Source organism: Pleurodeles waltl, chromosome 7 (genome assembly GCF_031143425.1).
Source record: "Pleurodeles waltl isolate 20211129_DDA chromosome 7, aPleWal1.hap1.20221129, whole genome shotgun sequence".
Classification (NCBI taxonomy): Eukaryota; Metazoa; Chordata; class Amphibia; order Caudata; family Salamandridae; genus Pleurodeles; species Pleurodeles waltl.
The window spans coordinates 635,910,361-635,927,878 of NC_090446.1; the positions used below are offsets into that span (position 1 = coordinate 635,910,361).

Here is a 17,518-nt window from a genome sequence, read left to right on the forward strand (position 1 = left end):
ACCAAAAATAGATTTCCTTTTGGCTCCTTTGGAGCTTCCCAAACAATAAAGGTTAGCCAAAACCATGACAAAGCAAAAGAAGAGCTGACAAAGTTGAAAGTCTGGCAAATCATGCAAACTTATTGACTTTGTCAATGTTTGCTGTATATCGATATTACTGGCAATGTTTGTTGTATGATGAAATCACAATTAAATCTGAAAAAAGAACATATTAAACAGTGTACTCTTAATGCTGAACACTTAATACAACTGAGGTCCGGGGCAGTTACTTGTTTGTTGTGCTGAAGTTGTTTTCTTGATTGGTCTATGAGAATGGATTGAAATTTTATATGATAGCAATAATGTGACTAAAACAACTAAATGTATGAATTAAAAAGGAAAAGAGTTTTTGTTAATTATTTTTACAATTTCCGGATGGACAGTTGATTAAATTGCATGTGGAATATGGTGTGGCAAATTTCCTCAACTGGGAAACAAGAATCTTTCACTTGCTGTAAACATGTGCGCATAGATGTAATAATTTTATTTGTCTGCAAGATCACAGTAACTATTTACAGAACATGAGTAGAGAAATTCTACATACAGTCTTTGAGATGTAAACAAGAACCTCCTGAGGCACAGGAGAAGGAAGATATTGTGGGGGCAAGGAGAAACAATCCATGACAATAAAATACAGAATTTAAAATACAAACTTTATAACTTTCTGGACAAGATATCATTTTGGTTAAATTACCTACAAAGCTACAAAAATCAATCATGTAGAATTTTTTAAAAAAACAATTTCCTTTATAAGGTAATTTGTGAAATCACACAGAGGAAATAAAAGTTTAACAAACGGATGAAGGCATAGGAATTTGTGCCAGAGTTGGTTAAAAGCACTTTACATAAATAAGGGAACAAAATGTAAAAGTGAAATATTATGTCTGTAAAAAAACCTCTACCAATTAAAAAAATAATGTTTTCAATTAATCAGTAAAATCAACTATAAGCAGTGTTTCTTAAAAAAAGAAAAAGTAGAAATGAGCCTACTTATAAATAAAGTGGAGGAAGTACTCCCCCCATCCTTGTGAAATTTCCACACCTTTTCGCCCCAGAAGTACATCGGGTCACACACGCACACACACTATATGCACACAAACCTCCCGCACCCCTATTTTCAGATATTTTCTGCAATCGTAATGCCCCTTAAAACCTCTCTTAAATAAGGCCTGTTCTAGCCGTTCTCTCCTTCCAAAACAAAAACAAGGCTACATGTTAAACTTTTGCTCTGGAGACAGTTTGGTGAAAACCCATGTTTCCAGTGGGTCTGAAATTTGCTGGACAGCAAAACCAGGGAAGGTGCCCACTGCATTTACCAAGATGCACTTCAGCAGGAAAGTGTGCACTGCTAAGCCACAGTAAGCAGTTCATAAATACACATTGGTGGACGGGGTGGGGAGGTGTGCTGCACAAAGTAATCCTAAGGGACATTTCCTAAATTGTGGAGTACCTAGCCCTATAGAGTTGGAAGCCAGGTACAACACTAGAGATTATACATTGTTTTAAGATCGGTCAGTGTTCCAAAAATAAATACAGTCCTTGGTATCCATTCACAGGCTCTTGTAGCCAGTTAGCTATTTTGCACTGAATATCTGTGCTGAAAATAAATCAATGCATTTACCACCTAACTGTAAAGAAACAACCTTCTGATGTGAAACTCCGCCAACAACCTTTACTGTTCCTTCTGGCTCCATTTTCCAGAGCAACCACTCTGCTGGAATGTGAGTGGCATCTCTTCTGGTTCATCTTAGATTGCAATGTCTAAGACATCCCCTCCTATTTTAATGGACACTTCCTTCCAAATGGAAGCGGAGCGGCGTGATGTCCAGAGGACATTCTGAAAATCACAGATGGGTAGTATCTGGACTTACAACCTCTACGTTGAGTCTGTGCTTGGCTTCAGCAAAGTAAGGGAACTCCATATGGTGGAAGGAGAACAACCAGATTGAAAAATAAGTACACACACACACACCATAGGAATGGGCTACTGTTGCTGCTTTGTCGAACGGACTGAGCTGTAGCGGCTCCCATGGAAGCTAACAAAGTCTGTGCAGGAGCACCTTCTACCCTACAGTACAAAAGGAAAACGTTCCAATGCTCTAGTCTCATCTCCTTCGACTACCTGTTCATTACATCTTAAACTTTTAATACAGAACATTCAAAACATTAACACTACTTGGGGGGGTTTACTCCTCTGCAAGGAACCACACTGACATGAAGGGACGGTGTTGATTCAGTGGACCATCATTTAACACCCTTGGGACACAAACATTGGGTTGATCCAAAAATAGGGTTTCCTTCACCCAGAACCCCTACTCTCACTTCAACCCACCCCTCCTATACGTAATGGCTTCTTTTTTGTTTTTCTTCACTTTATGTGTTTTACAATAACGGGTTAAGTGCCTCTGGCTGTTTTTTCCATCACACCATCACCAGGTGGGTTCTTTCCACCAAAACAATTTGCCATGTACATGTTCTGGTCGTGGTGGGCTTCGATTCCCAATTTTAACATGCCTTCGTAGCAAACCCGTGGGTATAACCAGTTGCTAATAACAAGCATTCGCTGTGCATTCACTCTTCCCAGGCCGAAAGTAGCCTGCTCTATGATCGAAGGTCCAGACCAGTCACCTGTCTGGTGGTTAGCTAGAAGCAGCAGGGGTGGTTACCCCACTGCTCTGGATAACTGTGCGTTTCTAATGAGTCTTCTCACGTTTGCATAAGTGCCTGTGAATGTTCTTTCAAAATGATAATCTAAAGGCCTCAGGAAATGCACACATAAACACAAAGTAAGCTCTTATTGCATCCTGCCCCAGTAGTTCTGGCTTGAATCATGGCACGGTCCAGCTGACGTCGGATACATTTTATGATATTGCCCATCATTGCAGCAAGTGGAATCCAGTTTAAGTTCTATAGAACTTAAAAATAGAGTCAGCAGAAACATGTTGGGTCAAAGGTTGATGATCACCCGAAGTTGATGGAGGGAAACAGTTTTGTACAACACCAACAGCAGCGTGCCCATCATAAACATTTCTTATTTTTGTCTAGAACCAGAGCCAATTAGCCAATGGATTTTACATTATGCCAGGGAGATGCAATAAAACATCTAGTTGCTGCTTCAAGCATGTTTTTTTTTCTGAACGTAAGCACGGCACAGAATAGTACAGTTCCACCCTAGGGGCGTCATGGTTTATACATTCTACAGTAAAGCTCTATTGCAATCACATGTAAACATCATTGTTTAGAAGGAACAAAGGCAGAGCTACAATGAGGCCCTGGCCAAAGACAGACGCTCAATCCTTCCTCAGAACTAAGAGTGGGTCAGAAACACTACTTCTTTGGGAAAACTACAAATATCTCCAACTTATTCTAAGGCTGTTGAGGCTGTTATTGCCTATCTATACATTATGGCTAAATCCCACAGGTCCTCTTTTGTCAAAGATCTGCAACATGTAGAGGTCTATGGAATGTGGAAAACGCATGTCCATAACAAAGCATGTCAGGAATCCTTTTTCCTTCCCTTCTGTTTGGATGCCAGGATCCTTATGGAATATCCTGATATCGCAGACAATTTTCCATTGGCCAGGTCAATGGAGAATATGGCTTTTATGCTACCATGGTGACCAAATGCATCATGGAATTCTAATCTTCATGGCTTCTAGCTCTTGGACATATGTAATACGAAGGACAAAGACAAGAACTGAGACTCAAAAGGCCTGGGGAAATTTCTTGCATTATTGCTGAAAAAAATATTTTCCTCGGATTTCGAGGGCAGGAGGCAAAGAAGGCAAATATATTCTCTAAACCCCAGAAGACAGTAAGAAGCAGGTAAAATACAGTAGTGGAAATGAGGACTACTTAAATGAAGTGCTCTCTTTTCCAGGCTCCCTCAGCAATAACCCCAGATCAGATATAACCAGAGCCAATGGAATGATGTGATTCTGCAGCCGTGGGGCTTTGCGCCTAATTATGGATTAGCTGCCCCGTCACAATCCATCTGCTGAATAATCTGTAGATTTTAACAAAAACAAATTCTATCTCAAACAGATCAAAAGTTACTAAAATGTGGAAATTTGTTCCCAGGTAGAGGAAGGCCCTTCGAAAAAGTTCAGTAGTCATCCTTAAGTTGCTGATGGTGCATTTGGTTATTAAGCAGGTACTAACGAGGTGGACTCTTTTCCGAGACACTTTATCATGAGGAAAAGTGCCAAAATACTAAAATAGTACTGTCACAAGATGTGTTGAATTATGCCACATAATTTAGCTTTTCTTGACAGATAATTTAGTCACCATTGCGGCATAATGTCTCTCACGAGCTGCATAATTCCTGTGGTCCTTGATATAATTCAACCACGGAAAAATAAGCTGGAGAAGTTAAAGCATTGATGTGTGACCACTGTTGAACAAATGGATGACTAACATCTTGGTACAGGCCATGGCAGGCTGTTATCAAAAAAACTCTTCCAAGTCATTACTTAATTGGCGCTATTTATTTTAACGTGCTTAATGGAAATCAGTTTAATTGCCACATACAATCAATTTGGACAGAAAAAGGTTCTTCAAAACATCCACAAAGGATTTGTGCAGTACAACACCAATCCACTAAGGAGAAGAGAACGCCATCTCACATGTTTGAGCACCTTGATCTTGCGTTCTCGACCAATTTTCAGCTTCCAGCCGCAGAAGAGACCCTCTAGAACCACAAATAGCACTATGCGAAAAAGACATCTTTATTGCAAGACTTAATTTCCAAATAAGAGTATTCCATGTGCGGGGCCACCTCAACACCAACTTCCCTGCTTTCATAAAGAGAGGTAGAAAGGCAGATGCGCCATAATCGGACATTTTTACTAATAATGGCAGCAACAATTTGAGAAATATATTTCATTTGACTGCAAGCTTGTACACCTTTGTCAGCCCCTTCAAACCCTATCTCTCACTTGTTTCCTTTTCAGAATAATCCACTCCAACGCATCTTGGAATTGGAAGCTGCTCAGTTTGCACACAGAAGATAAGTGGTGCTTAATTTGTAAAGAAGTGTTAGGGCCATGGTTTTGCTCAGGAATCCACAGTAGGTTGCACTACCGACTGGATCTGCCATCACTTCCATATGCCAGTATAATCGCGGTCTACCAAATATAACACTCCTATAAACATTGCTGTATGGACAATTCCAGGTCAATTAAAACAGTAACAATGGCCTAAAGCTGCAGAATTATTTTTAATGGTTAATTTATTGTTAATCTGATGTGCTCCGTACACAAGTTAGACAGAGCCACCATGTGGTCTAGTGTCATTCATTAATTCCCTTGTAATCAAGTGCAGAGCACAGGAAAACAACACAAATTAAGCACTGAAGACAAGGTATAGGTTTGTAACTTTAGTTGCTTATGCTCGTCACCTATGACTCTGCTGACTAGACCTGTTCTGTCCATTGAATGTAGCAAACAATATTTATATGACACACAAGGGTTGGAGTGAACACCCCTCTAAAGCAAAATTCTGGCCTTCAACACACTTTTGGGAGGAGCCAACTGACGGGGCCCAAAGAGGTGTATGTTGGTATGTTTTAAGGGCTATCTCAGTGTCCCACAGATAGAATAAATAACCCAGAGGGTTGCGCACCCCTATAAGTATCTATAATCTGCAAGATCAGCAATTTACTAATTATACTTAAATAGAGATGATTGTTTTGGGCTTATTCTGAGTAAGTTACTTTCCAGAAGGAAAACCGACGTGTGTTGAACCTCTACAAAGACAGGCCCGTCAGTTATCTGTCTAAGGTCGCTACACTAAGACCTAGTAAGCGAGATGGCAATAACATACATCTTTGAAGAAACAAAAAATAATCCTCCGTTTAGATGTAAAACTTCATTATCTGCCTTGTATGCCAGAAAAGCTCCTTATTATTAGCTAGTTAATGAATGTACCGATTCTTGAAGGCAGCTCACCTCACTGTGAATTTTACAATCTATTACTTCTCTGATCAAGACTTTTGGGAGTTAGTGCCAGGGTTTAGCTTACTTTAAGTGACTTTTGTACCCTTCTGGTATGCTAATTGAACGTCATTTATTCTTTGGCAAAAACCTCATTACAATGCATAGTTTTAAACCAAGGAAACACACATTGAACCAGGAACACACAGTACAAGGCTAACAATAAATACATCTTTAGGATAGAACTTCTCTTTTTCCTATTAAAAAGTAGTTTATAAGTCCATCTCTATACACAATTGACATCTTTGTTATTACACACAACAGATGGCAATGGCAAGTGGAAAATACATTTGGAACTCCGTGACGGGGCAGGTAAAGGGCGAAGAATGACCGGAGCAGGCATGGAGGAGCCAATGTCTACAAGCACACCAAGAATAACCAATCTGAAGCGACAATGCTATAGTGTGGCAGTGGGACATCAAACACCGGTGAGACTCACAAACAGAAGCAGCTTTACTCAATGTAAACATCAATTTAAAGGGATACAAGTCTTTGTTCTTTCTCTTTCTGTTCTCCCTACCCCCAATAGACTCAGTTAGTTTTTTTTAGAACGTAAACATTTCCGAAGTGCCTTGACTGAGGTATTGAGGTGCTCCTGGGGGTGTAAGGCCATTATCGCTGTAGGCTGCGCTGGGCCTCCTTCAACAGGCTGTCAAAGTCCATGGTCTCATACTTGCTCTTCATGGCGGCCGACGGGGACATGTCCTCCATGTTTGAATCTGAGGGCGAGAAAATGAAAGAGGCTGTGTGAGACACAGTAAGTGCCATGGCTCGTCATAAGCTCACTAAACATGGCGGATGGAGGCTGTGTGAGATTTACCCAGCAGGAGGGAACAAGAGGTATTAAATCTAACAAATTCACTTAACTCATTATTCCCAAAAAGCACCTACCACGCATGTTTGCTCTCCATTACTTTCAGTTATGCTTCAAAACATTTAATATGGTTTATAAGTGAATAAAAAGAAGAAAAAAAAGTTGATGAGTGGTAAGAGGCACACGATGCAGCACTTCCGTCCACGCCCTTAGTTATGGGAGGAGTGTTTGCTTCTGGTATATCAGACAGAGGCCAACAACTCAAGTTTCCGTCCAGTTCAAAGGGATATGGGAGGAAGGGGCACGGTATTGTAGACTTTCAGTGAAAACTGACCTATTTAGAAACTGACCCCCAAGCATGAACTCTGGCTTCCATGTTTATCGTTTAATGGTACCAATAAGAAAGCGACCCAGACAAAGAGATTCTGAAATGAGGCTCGTCATGGTCATCTTTACAATACAGCGGAGAATGATTCACTTGCTCGTGCCCCCTGTATTACAGTATTGCCCTCTTACAGTCTGATCTCCGTCTACATGAGGCACATTCCGTGCGGTCACCGGTCTTACCCAGGTCAGTGTATCTGGTCCAGAAGTGCCTCAGGCCCCCGTAGCTCAGCTGGAAGGCTGGCTCTTGCCTCTTCCGCAGGGAGGCCCCATTCTTCATCGACAGAGCAGCATTCTCTGGGCATCGGAAGGTGACGAAGCCATACTTTCCCGCTCTTGAACATTGAGAAGAGGCACGTCATTACCTTCGGGTTATGTTTTCTAACTTTCACATTTCAACACGAACTCTGCATTTCACGACATTGTGCAGACATTATTACAAGGTATTACCGATTCAATGCAAAGCATTAAGATAAAAAAACACCCGACATGAGCTCTGCAAACATAAACATACACACCTACATATCCCAAGTGTATACACACCCTACATGGGTAGACCACCCGTTGTTTTAATTCACTTAAAAAACTCTAAATGCTAATGCCGACAGCATCTTTAAAGCGAGGATGCCAGCAGTATAGACAGACCTAGCAGCCGTATTCTATTCAGCACCATGCGTTATCTCAAAGCTCTGTAATCGTGGCCTTGAAACCCTTCTGACTTCCCATATCCCCGCATTCACACAAATGTGGGACTACAAGATTTCAACACCCAATACTTCAGCAAATTGTTCCTGCAACAACTTGTCGGTACAATTAGGCCTAAGTCACCATCCGAAAAGTAACCCTTGATGGATGAACTTGGGCACTTCCAGATCCCAAAATGGGTAATGTGATGGGAAAAACTCTGCCAACATTTAAAAGGTACGGTGAGACGTAAGTGCTTTCAAAGTGGCACAGCTACACCTCTCTGACGAACTCAAAGCCAAATGTGCGCTAGGAGTTGCCCAAAAGCAAAAACGTGAGGAAATCTACTACCACACAAATATCAATCAGCATCGACTACAATTCACTTGGACACAAGATTTTGGGATAACAACCCAAGGGCTATTTTCAATTGTGACAAAGCAGATGAAGCTCTGAACATGTATACACGGTCTGCAATGAGTGGACGGATCATTAAATCTAAGAACACTGGAACGTTAGGTAAGCTGACTTACTGTATTACATCCACATTAGCACACGTTAGAAGTGCACATAATCAGTTTTCAGAAGTGTACGTGTTTATTTTTAAATAATGGCACATGTTTTTTTTTTTTAATTGGCAGAATTGTAGATTATCTTACTTATTGTTTCTACTGAGCACCCTGCACTCTGTTATCTCCCCAAATACTTCAAAGCGCTTCTTTAGCTCACAAGAGCTCATGCTGCTGGAAAGATTCCGGATATACACCAAACGACCCTCGTCCTGCACAGAAAGAAAGAGTAGTTAACACAACCTCCACCAGACCTTTCCCGGGGAACACACCTGATTAGGCCATTCTGCACCTTAATCACAGTTCATTCTTATAGTAACCTTTCGTTCTCTAAACCACATTAATCCCATGCTCAATTTGCACTTCTCCTGTCTTCTGAATTAAGTCTTGGTGTGATTTTAGAGCCCCTTCTTTGAGTTTATGGGGGGTGGCCACCCATTTAAAGAGTCGCAATGAAGGATGTAAAAATGTCAGGTGTGATGCTTGAATTAATCTCAGTCACTAGTACTTACTTCGGGCCACATCCCTTCCAAGCATTTTCTTGCCTAGAACGCCACATGAGGTTAGACCCAGCTATATGCAAATCACTGCAATATTAGGAGCTGAGAATAATGCGAGCATGCACTCCATCCATCACTTTTTTGTATACTTTTAACTGGATATGACCAGACATGGGACCTGTGCACACTGTGCAACTAGAACTAAGCTATGCCTGACTGATGAGCCCTAATAAGGGTGAAACCAGTCTCGAGTTGCCTGTGTTTTGTTTCAGGGAGCACCTGACCTGGCAGTTCAGGCTGGACTGTTCCGGTTCGAGTAGGGTCAAGACCAATTTGCATATGGCTGGGTCCAAACTGAGGTGGCTTGGTGTGCAAAATAACGAAATAATTAGCAGTGGCTGAGATTAATTCAAGAATTACAGCCACTATATACTTTGCTGGTACATTCAGAACTAAGTTTGAAATGAGGTGTGAAAATCTTTAGATACAGGACAAATATGTATATTTTTTATGAAAGAAGGGACAAGACCTTAAAAATGAAACAGTACCTATGGACATAAAACCAACTATCAAGAGTCAATTCAAAACACAGCAATGTGTTAAGCAGTTCCTCCATTTTGACACACAACAGTCAGTGTTGCCGTCAGCAGGTACTCTCTATAACCACCTCTACTATTAAGAATGGTCTCTCAGGTCAGTCTTCACCTGAGCATACAGAGATTACCAAACTCTTCATAGCTCTCCAAGGTCCTCAGATTAAGGCAAAACTTCAGGTAGATGCATATTATTCAGTCACACAAACGGGAAAAGAACAAATTGTACAGAAAATCAGAACTGTTGGTCCTCTTTCTAAGAAACAAATCTAGTTACTTTTTCTTAGTAATACTGAAATCTACTATATCATACTAAAAAAATGTGGATTGTTTTTTAAATTCTCCAGTTTATCTGAACATTTTTTATGCAGAAATAAATCCCACCATTCCATTTTTTTGTGGGACTTTTTGGAAGAGCTTCATTGTATTAGAGTAAATTCAACAAGAGTGTAAGGAGCAAAGGATTCAAGGATCTGCTTTGGTTTTTAGCTAGTCATAATTTTACCTGAAGAAAAGAAAAATCTGCTGGCTGCTGGCGAGAATCTAGTAAATTCTTAGAAGTTCTGGAATGGAGTCAGCATACTAGTGCCATCCTGCCTTACTCTTGTCAACAGAGACAACTCCAAACTATACTACTTAAGGGAGGCGTGGGAACTAGTGCCTAGAACTCAAAGACAGAGGGCATTTACTGTAGTGTCAATGTAGGCACACCGTTCTCCATCCTTGCTATCCATGCTGGCATTTTGCCAATTAGTTACAGTTTTCAGCTTATGAGTGGGATCCTTATGACAGGTGCACATCTGCATACATCTGGCATATCTTTTTTGATTGAATCCTACAGTTTTGGGACACATCTGGTAAAGCATCTAATATGTTACTTACAATTGCACGTTGGCGACTCCGCTGGACATGCCAATGGCTCTGCTTCCAGTCCTGCTCATTTGTTTCACACCTGGTTAAAAAAAGAAAGATTTGGTTTACTTATCTGAAACAGCGATTCAAGCAATTCCATGTACTTACAGCAAACATTTCAGAAAAGCGACGGTAGAGAAAATATACTCTATGAGATGATGCAAAATAGGTAAATGGTTACGTGCAATAGCACTAAACTAAATGCAACCTAATTCAGATCATGCAAAGCGAACTGCAAGCCAGCATGTAAACGAACCTCTACCATAGGGAACACCGGTACTCTGGGAAGGACCCGTCACACATCAGGCTTGTTCAGTTCAATGGTGGTTTGAACTCTGTGCGAGAAAACCATGGTGGCTAAGAAAGCCCCAAATCAAATATCAGCCATTCACCTGCAGTAGGTGAGGGCAGCAAGCACTATAGCTTTCAACGATTCATACATAAAATCCAATAGGAGTTCGGCCACAAGGATAGTACAGCAGGCAAAAGAGGAGAAGACTTTCACAGAGGTGTGCTGTGCTAGGATCTGGCAAGGAAGGTGCATTAAATATCTCAGTCCTGACACTTTATACTCCTGTGTACGTGCACCTGTTTTTCTGAACGCTCATCGCAGACACACATTATTTTAGGAGTATCTTGCAAAGACCGCTTGCCCATGCCCCATGTGAGACGGGCACCTTAATATGTTTCCTTTGTTATAGAACATTAAGTCTTGCTTTTTTCCAATCTGCCTGACTTGTTCATCAGCGACAACAAAGCCCTCCTTGGGTGTATTATGCAGTCATTTAAGGTCATATTAGGAGCTTAGGGTACGCTCTCAGTCAATAATACACCTTAAGTCCACTTCATGCACAATGTTTGGTTTACAGCGTGCCTCAAATGTATGTGTCTGGTATGTGTACAGCAAGAACCTAGCCAAAAGTCAGCAGACCGCTGTACAGGGTCAAAGGCAGCAATACAGTCAGTGGGTGACAGGGGAGAGAAGCAGAGCTCTGCAAGTGAAATAGGACTGTCACTTCGTGGTGATGTAGTGTTCTTTAAAGGAATAGGTCTTATTTTACTTCTGAGATTTTTGTGTTCCGGTTTGTAATTGCTCCCTGGAACTCCTCGCAATAAGTTATGCTCTTGCCAGGGTAACTGACTGTAGTAGCCAGTAGAAACCCCAGTGCTACTGTCAATCAATCAGTACTTGTGTATTTGCAGTGTCTTCCGTGTGTTGTGTTACTCTGGTAATTCATCATCTTCTGGCAATGAAAGGTAAGTATTAACAATTTAGATATCTTTCCATCTGTAACTAGTACTCGTAAGTAAATGGAACGTTAGTTGGCAGCATGATACAAAACTGTAGTAATGAATAAATGGTTATCTTGTCCTGACAACAGAAGTCTGTCTTACAGCAAGGATGTCCAATATGTATCTGAAAGAACCAGATTCATGCCAGATTTTCAGCCTATACACAAAGAACAAATTACTTATCGTTGGTAACACCCTTCCTGATGGATACTCGATCTGCTTACTTCTCACCTTTTGATTGCTCACTTTTGGAATCTCCCCAAGGCGCAAGACAGGATACTGAACATTTGCTCCACCAAGCTGACATGTGCCACAACTGGACTCACATAGTTGAATTACATAGCCTCTGGAAGGGACAGTACACAGCCATATATAGATGCTACCACTGTGAGCTGACATTGTTTTTTTTAATGAACCTTCAGACATGGATCACACCTAACAGCCTGCAAACATCACAGTGTGCCAAACCGAACCTTAAAATTCCTCACCACAAAATGAGGAAGGAGTAAGACAGAGACAAAACTGTGGTTAGAAAGAATATCCAATGGAAAGAATACCATCAAAGTTAAGTAACTTGTTCTTCAGGTGGATACTTCTAACCACACATCCCACACTTGAATAGACGGCATTGCAGAACCTCGCAAAAGATGGAGGGTCTGTAGTGTGGACTTTGCATCAGCAAGTCCTGAACATGCAAAATGTCCCTCTCAGTGGACTTGAGACAGCACTGCCTTGAGAAGGGGTATATCCCCAGAGTAGCAGCTTGGCAAATGTTCAACACCAGGACACACCTAGCCAACGCCATAGTGGCACCCTTGGCTTTGGTGGAATGAATCCAAAATAAGCTTCTTCTTTGCCAGGGCATAACCCATTTTATGCACAAGACAATACACCTGAACTGTCCTTCCTTTCTTAACTGCAGCAAAACGGACAAACAACTGGTCGTCCACCAGGTATCCATATTCTAGTTGATTTAAAAACGAAGGGACTCTGAGATGTAGCCGGCCAAGCCTCTCCTCTTCCTTCTTGAGGCATGGAGAAGATAAAAAGTAGGAGGGACAGGCATTATGGGCTCTCTCAAGTCGAAGGCTGACCCTATTTTTGGTTCAAAGGAAGCAAAAGCCTGCAGCACCAATTTGTCAGGGAAGAAGCGGACATACAGCAGTTACACTGACAGCACCTGCAGTTCACACACACGCATAGATAAGCAACGGCAATTAGCAATCTATCACTATAACTCTAGAAAAGTCCTTCCTGATTTTCTTCAGACTTCATGACAGGAGTGGCAGCAGTGAAATTGCATACAGGAGGCTGTTGCCCCACCGTAGGCGAAACAAGTCTCTTAGTGAGCCTCAAGTTAGAGAAGTTCCAGGGCATAGTAGTTGTGAGACTGTATGTTCTCCACAGTGGCAAAAAGTTTTATCCAAGGCACACCGAACTGAATGAATATGTCTTGAACCATACCAAGGGCGCAGACACCATTTATTGTCCACCAGATGACGCCTGATGAGTCTAAGCGCTACCTGGCACCATACCCAGCTCCCCAGACTGCCATGTTTGTTGCAGTACAACATGGTGGTTCTGTTGTCCATTAGGATCTGGACCTGCCTCCCCTTGATTGATGAACCTTCAGGGTCAGCTGGATCTGTCACAGCTCCTGAAGACGGATATGGTGCCTCTGCTCCAGAGATCAAAGACCTTTTATTTCTATCTCATCCAGGTCACCATTCCATCCCAGAAATTATGCCTGTCAATACGGAGTTCTGGGTGAGGAAGGAAGAACAGTCTTCTATAGGTCAGGTTGGCATCCGCCAGCCAGCACTGAAGGTCACAGGCTGCCTCGTATGATGTATAGATGCAGTCTAAGAGCAACCTTAAGGCAGAGCCCATTGCAGGCAGAAGTTCCACTGCAAATCTTGCAATGGTCAATGGGGGCAGGAAGCCAATGGAATGGAGGAGGCAAGAAGAATAAGAAGCCTCAGAATGGTCTACATCAGTATTGAAAATGTCACTTACCCAGTGTACATCTGTTTGTGGCATCAGTCGCAGTAGATTCGCATGTTTTGCAATAGCTCGCCATCTGGTGTTGGGCCGGAGTGTTACAAGTTGTTTTTCTTCGAAGAAGTCTTTCGAGTCACGGGACCGAGTGACTCCTCCTTTTGTCTCCATTGCGCATGGGCGTCGACTCCATCTTCGATTGTTTTTCCCCGCAGAGGGTGAGGTAGGAGTTGAATTGTAGTAATAGTGCCCATGCAATGGAGTGACTAAGTATGCACCTATTTAAGGTTGAGATGATACATATATAAATAGTTGAAGGTAACTTCCAAACTGCTACAGGCTCCCGGGGAGGCGGGTGGGCACATGCGAATCTACTGCGACTGATGCCACGAACAGATGTACACTGGGTAAGTGACATTTTCAGTTCGATGGCATCTGTCGCTGTAGATACGCATGTTTTGCATAGACTAGTAAGCAGTTATCTCCCCAAAAGCGGTGGATCAGCCTGTAGGAGTGGAAGTAGTCTGAAATAATGTTCTTAATACTGCTTGACCTACTGTGGCTTGTTGTGCGGATAACACGTCTACACAGTAGTGCTTGGTGAATGTGTGAGGCATAGACCATGTGGCTGCCTTACATATTTCTTGCATTGGGATGTTTCCTAGAAAGGCCATGGTAGCACCTTTCTTTCTGGTTGAGTGTGCCCTTGGTGTAATGGGCAGCTGTCGTTTAGCTTTAAGGTAGCAGATTTGGATGCATTTAACTATCCATCTGGCTATACCTTGTTTTGATATTGGGTTTCCTGCATGAGGTTTTTGAAATGCAATAAATAGTTGTTTAGTCTTTCTGATGTTTTTTGTTCTGTCAATGTAATACATCAATGCTCTTTTGACATCTAATGTATGTAGTGCCCTTTCAGCTACGGTATCTGGCTGTGGAAAGAACACTGGAAGTTCCACTGTTTGATTTAGATGGAACAGTGAAATAACCTTTGGCAAAAATTTAGGATTGGTCCTTAGGACGACCTTATTCTTGTGTAGTTGTATAAAAGGTTCCTGTATTGTAAACGCCTGAATCTCGCTTACTCTTCTTAGGGAAGTAATGGCGATGAGAAATGCCACCTTCCAGGTTAGGAACTGTATTTCGCAGGAGTGCATGGGTTCAAAAGGTGGACCCATAAGTCTAGTTAGGACAACATTTAGGTTCCATGAAGGAACAGGTGGTGTTCTTGGTGGTATAATTCTCCTAAGGCCCTCCATGAATGCTTTAATGACTGGTATCTTATATAGGGAAGTTGAATAGGTAGTCTGCAGGTATGCAGATATTGCTGCAAGGTGTATTTTAATGGAAGAGAAAGCCAGGTTAGATTTTTGTAAGTGAAGCAAGTAACCCACTACATGTTCTGGAGTTGTGTGTAATGGTTGTATTTGATTAATATGGCAGTAGCAAACAAACCTCTTCCATTTACTTGCATAGCAGTGCCTGGTGGATGGCCTTCTGGCTTGTTTTATGACTTCCATACATTCTTGGGTAAGTTGTAAGTGCCCGAATTCTAGGATTTCAGGAGCCAGATTGCTAGATTCAGCGATGCTGGATCTGGGTGTCTGATCTTTTGGTTGTGCTGTGTCAACAGATCTGGCCTGTTGGGCAATTTGATGCAGGGTACTACTGATCGGTCTAGCAGCGTTGTGTACCAGGGTTGCCTTGCCCAAGTTGGTGCTATTAATATGAGTTTGAGTTTGTTTTGAGTGAGTTTGTTTACCAGGTAAGGAAGGAGAGGGAGAGGAGGAAAAGCGTAAGCAAATATCCCTGACCAGTTCATCCATAGGGCATTGCCTTGGGACTGTTTGTGTGGGTATCTGGATGCGAAGTTTTGGCATTTTGCGTTCTCCTTTGTCGCAAACAAGTCTATCTGAGGTGTTCCCCAGAGTTTGAAATAAGTGTTCAGAATTTGGGGGTGAATTTCCCATTCGTGGACCTGTTGGTGATCTCGAGAGAGATTGTCTGCGAGTTGATTTTGGATCCCTGGTATAAATTGTGCTATTAGGCGAATTTGGTTGTGAATTGCCCAACGCCAAATCTTTTGTGCTAGCAGGCTTAACTGCGTGGAGTGCGTCCCCCCTTGCTTGTTTAGATAATACATTGTTGTCATGTTGTCTGTTTTGACGAGAATGTATTTGTGAACTATTATTGGTTGGAAAGCTTTTAGTGCTTGAAAAACTGCTAGAAGTTCTAGGTGATTTATATGCAGTTTTGTTTGATGAACGTTCCATTGTCCTTGTATGCTGTGTTGATCGAGGTGTGCTCCCCACCCTGACATGGAAGCATCTGTTGTTATTACGTATTGTGGCACTGGGTCTTGGAAAGGCCGCCCTTTGTTTAAATTTATGTTGTTCCACCACAGAAGCGAGAGGTAAGTTTGGCGGTCTATTAACACCAGATCTAGAAGGTGACCCTGTGCTTGTGACCATTGTGATGCTAGGCACTGTTGTAAGGGCCTCATGTGCAGTCTTGCGTTTGGGACAATGGCTATGCATGAAGACATCATGCCTAGGAGTTGTAATATCATCTTTGCTTGTATTCTTTGTGTTGGATACATGCGTTGTATGATGGTGTTGAAATTTTGAATTCTTTGTGGACTTGGAGTGGCTACTCCTCTTGATGTGTCTATTATGGCTCCCAGGTATTGTTGTACCTTGCGCGGCAGAATTTTGGATTTTGTGAAATTGACGGTGAACCCTAGTTTGAAGAGGGTTTGTATGATATGATTTGTGTGATTTGAGCACTCTATTAACGAATGGGCCTTGATTAGCCAGTCGTCTAGATATGGGAACACATGTATTTGCTGCCTTCTTATGTGTGCAGCGACTACCGCTAGACATTTGGTAAAGACTCTTGGTGCGGTTGTTAATCCGAAAGGCAGTACCTTGAATTGGTAATGTATTCCCTTGAATACAAACCTTAGGTATTTCCTGTGCGATGGGTGTATTGGTATATGGAAATAAGCATCCTTGAGGTCTAAAGTTGCCATGTAGTGGTGTAGTTTTAGCAATGGCAATACTTCTTGTAGTGTGACCATGTGAAAGTGGTCTGATTTGATGAAAGTGTTCACTACTCTGAGGTCTAGGATTGGTCTCAGCGTTTTGTCCTTCTTTGGTATCAGAAAGTACAGTGAGTAAACTCCTGTGTTTATTTGTGTGTTTGGCACTAATTCGATTGCATTCTTTTGCAATAGTGCCTGCACTTCTATCTCCAGGAGATTGGAATGGTGTGTTGTCAAATTTTGTGCTTTTGGTGGTATGTTTGGAGGGAATTGTAGAACTTCTATGCAATAACCATGTTGGATAATTGCTAGAACCCAAGTGTCTGTAGTGATTTCCTCCCATGCTTTGTAATAATGACTTATTCTTCCCCCCACTGGTGTTGTGTGGAGGGGGTAAGTGACATGTGAGTCACTGTTTAGTAGTAGGGGTTTTGGGGCTCTGAAATCTTCCTCTATTCCTAGGGAATTGCCCTCCTCTATATTGTCCCCGAAAACCTCCTCTATACTGTCCCTGGTAACTGGACGGTGTTGCTTGTGAGGTGCTGGCTTGTGTGCTCTGACCCCGAAACCCCCCTCGAAAGGGTGTTTTACGGAATGTGCTGTAATTCCCTCTGCTCTGCGGGGAGTAGAGTGCGCCCATGGCTTTGGCAGTGTCCGTATCTTTTTTGAGTTTCTCAATCGCTGTGTCCACTTCTG

General features: G+C 42.1%; 1 protein-coding gene across 2 annotated transcripts in view; it reads right to left on the reverse strand.

Moving 5' to 3' along the window:
* Positions 1-502: 502 nt before the first annotated feature.
* Positions 503-17,518, reverse strand: part of PPARGC1B (PPARG coactivator 1 beta) — a 140,937-nt gene continuing 123,921 nt past the window's right edge. For both annotated transcript variants that reach the window (XM_069244610.1, XM_069244609.1), the window contains 4 exons: positions 10,459-10,528; positions 8,574-8,695; positions 7,414-7,565; positions 503-6,751 (listed from right to left, as the gene is read on the reverse strand). In XM_069244610.1, coding sequence (XP_069100711.1) covers positions 6,645-6,751; positions 7,414-7,565; positions 8,574-8,695; positions 10,459-10,528 — 451 coding nt within the window. In that variant the 3' untranslated portion in view covers positions 503-6,644. The remainder of the gene's footprint in view (positions 6,752-7,413; positions 7,566-8,573; positions 8,696-10,458; positions 10,529-17,518) is intronic.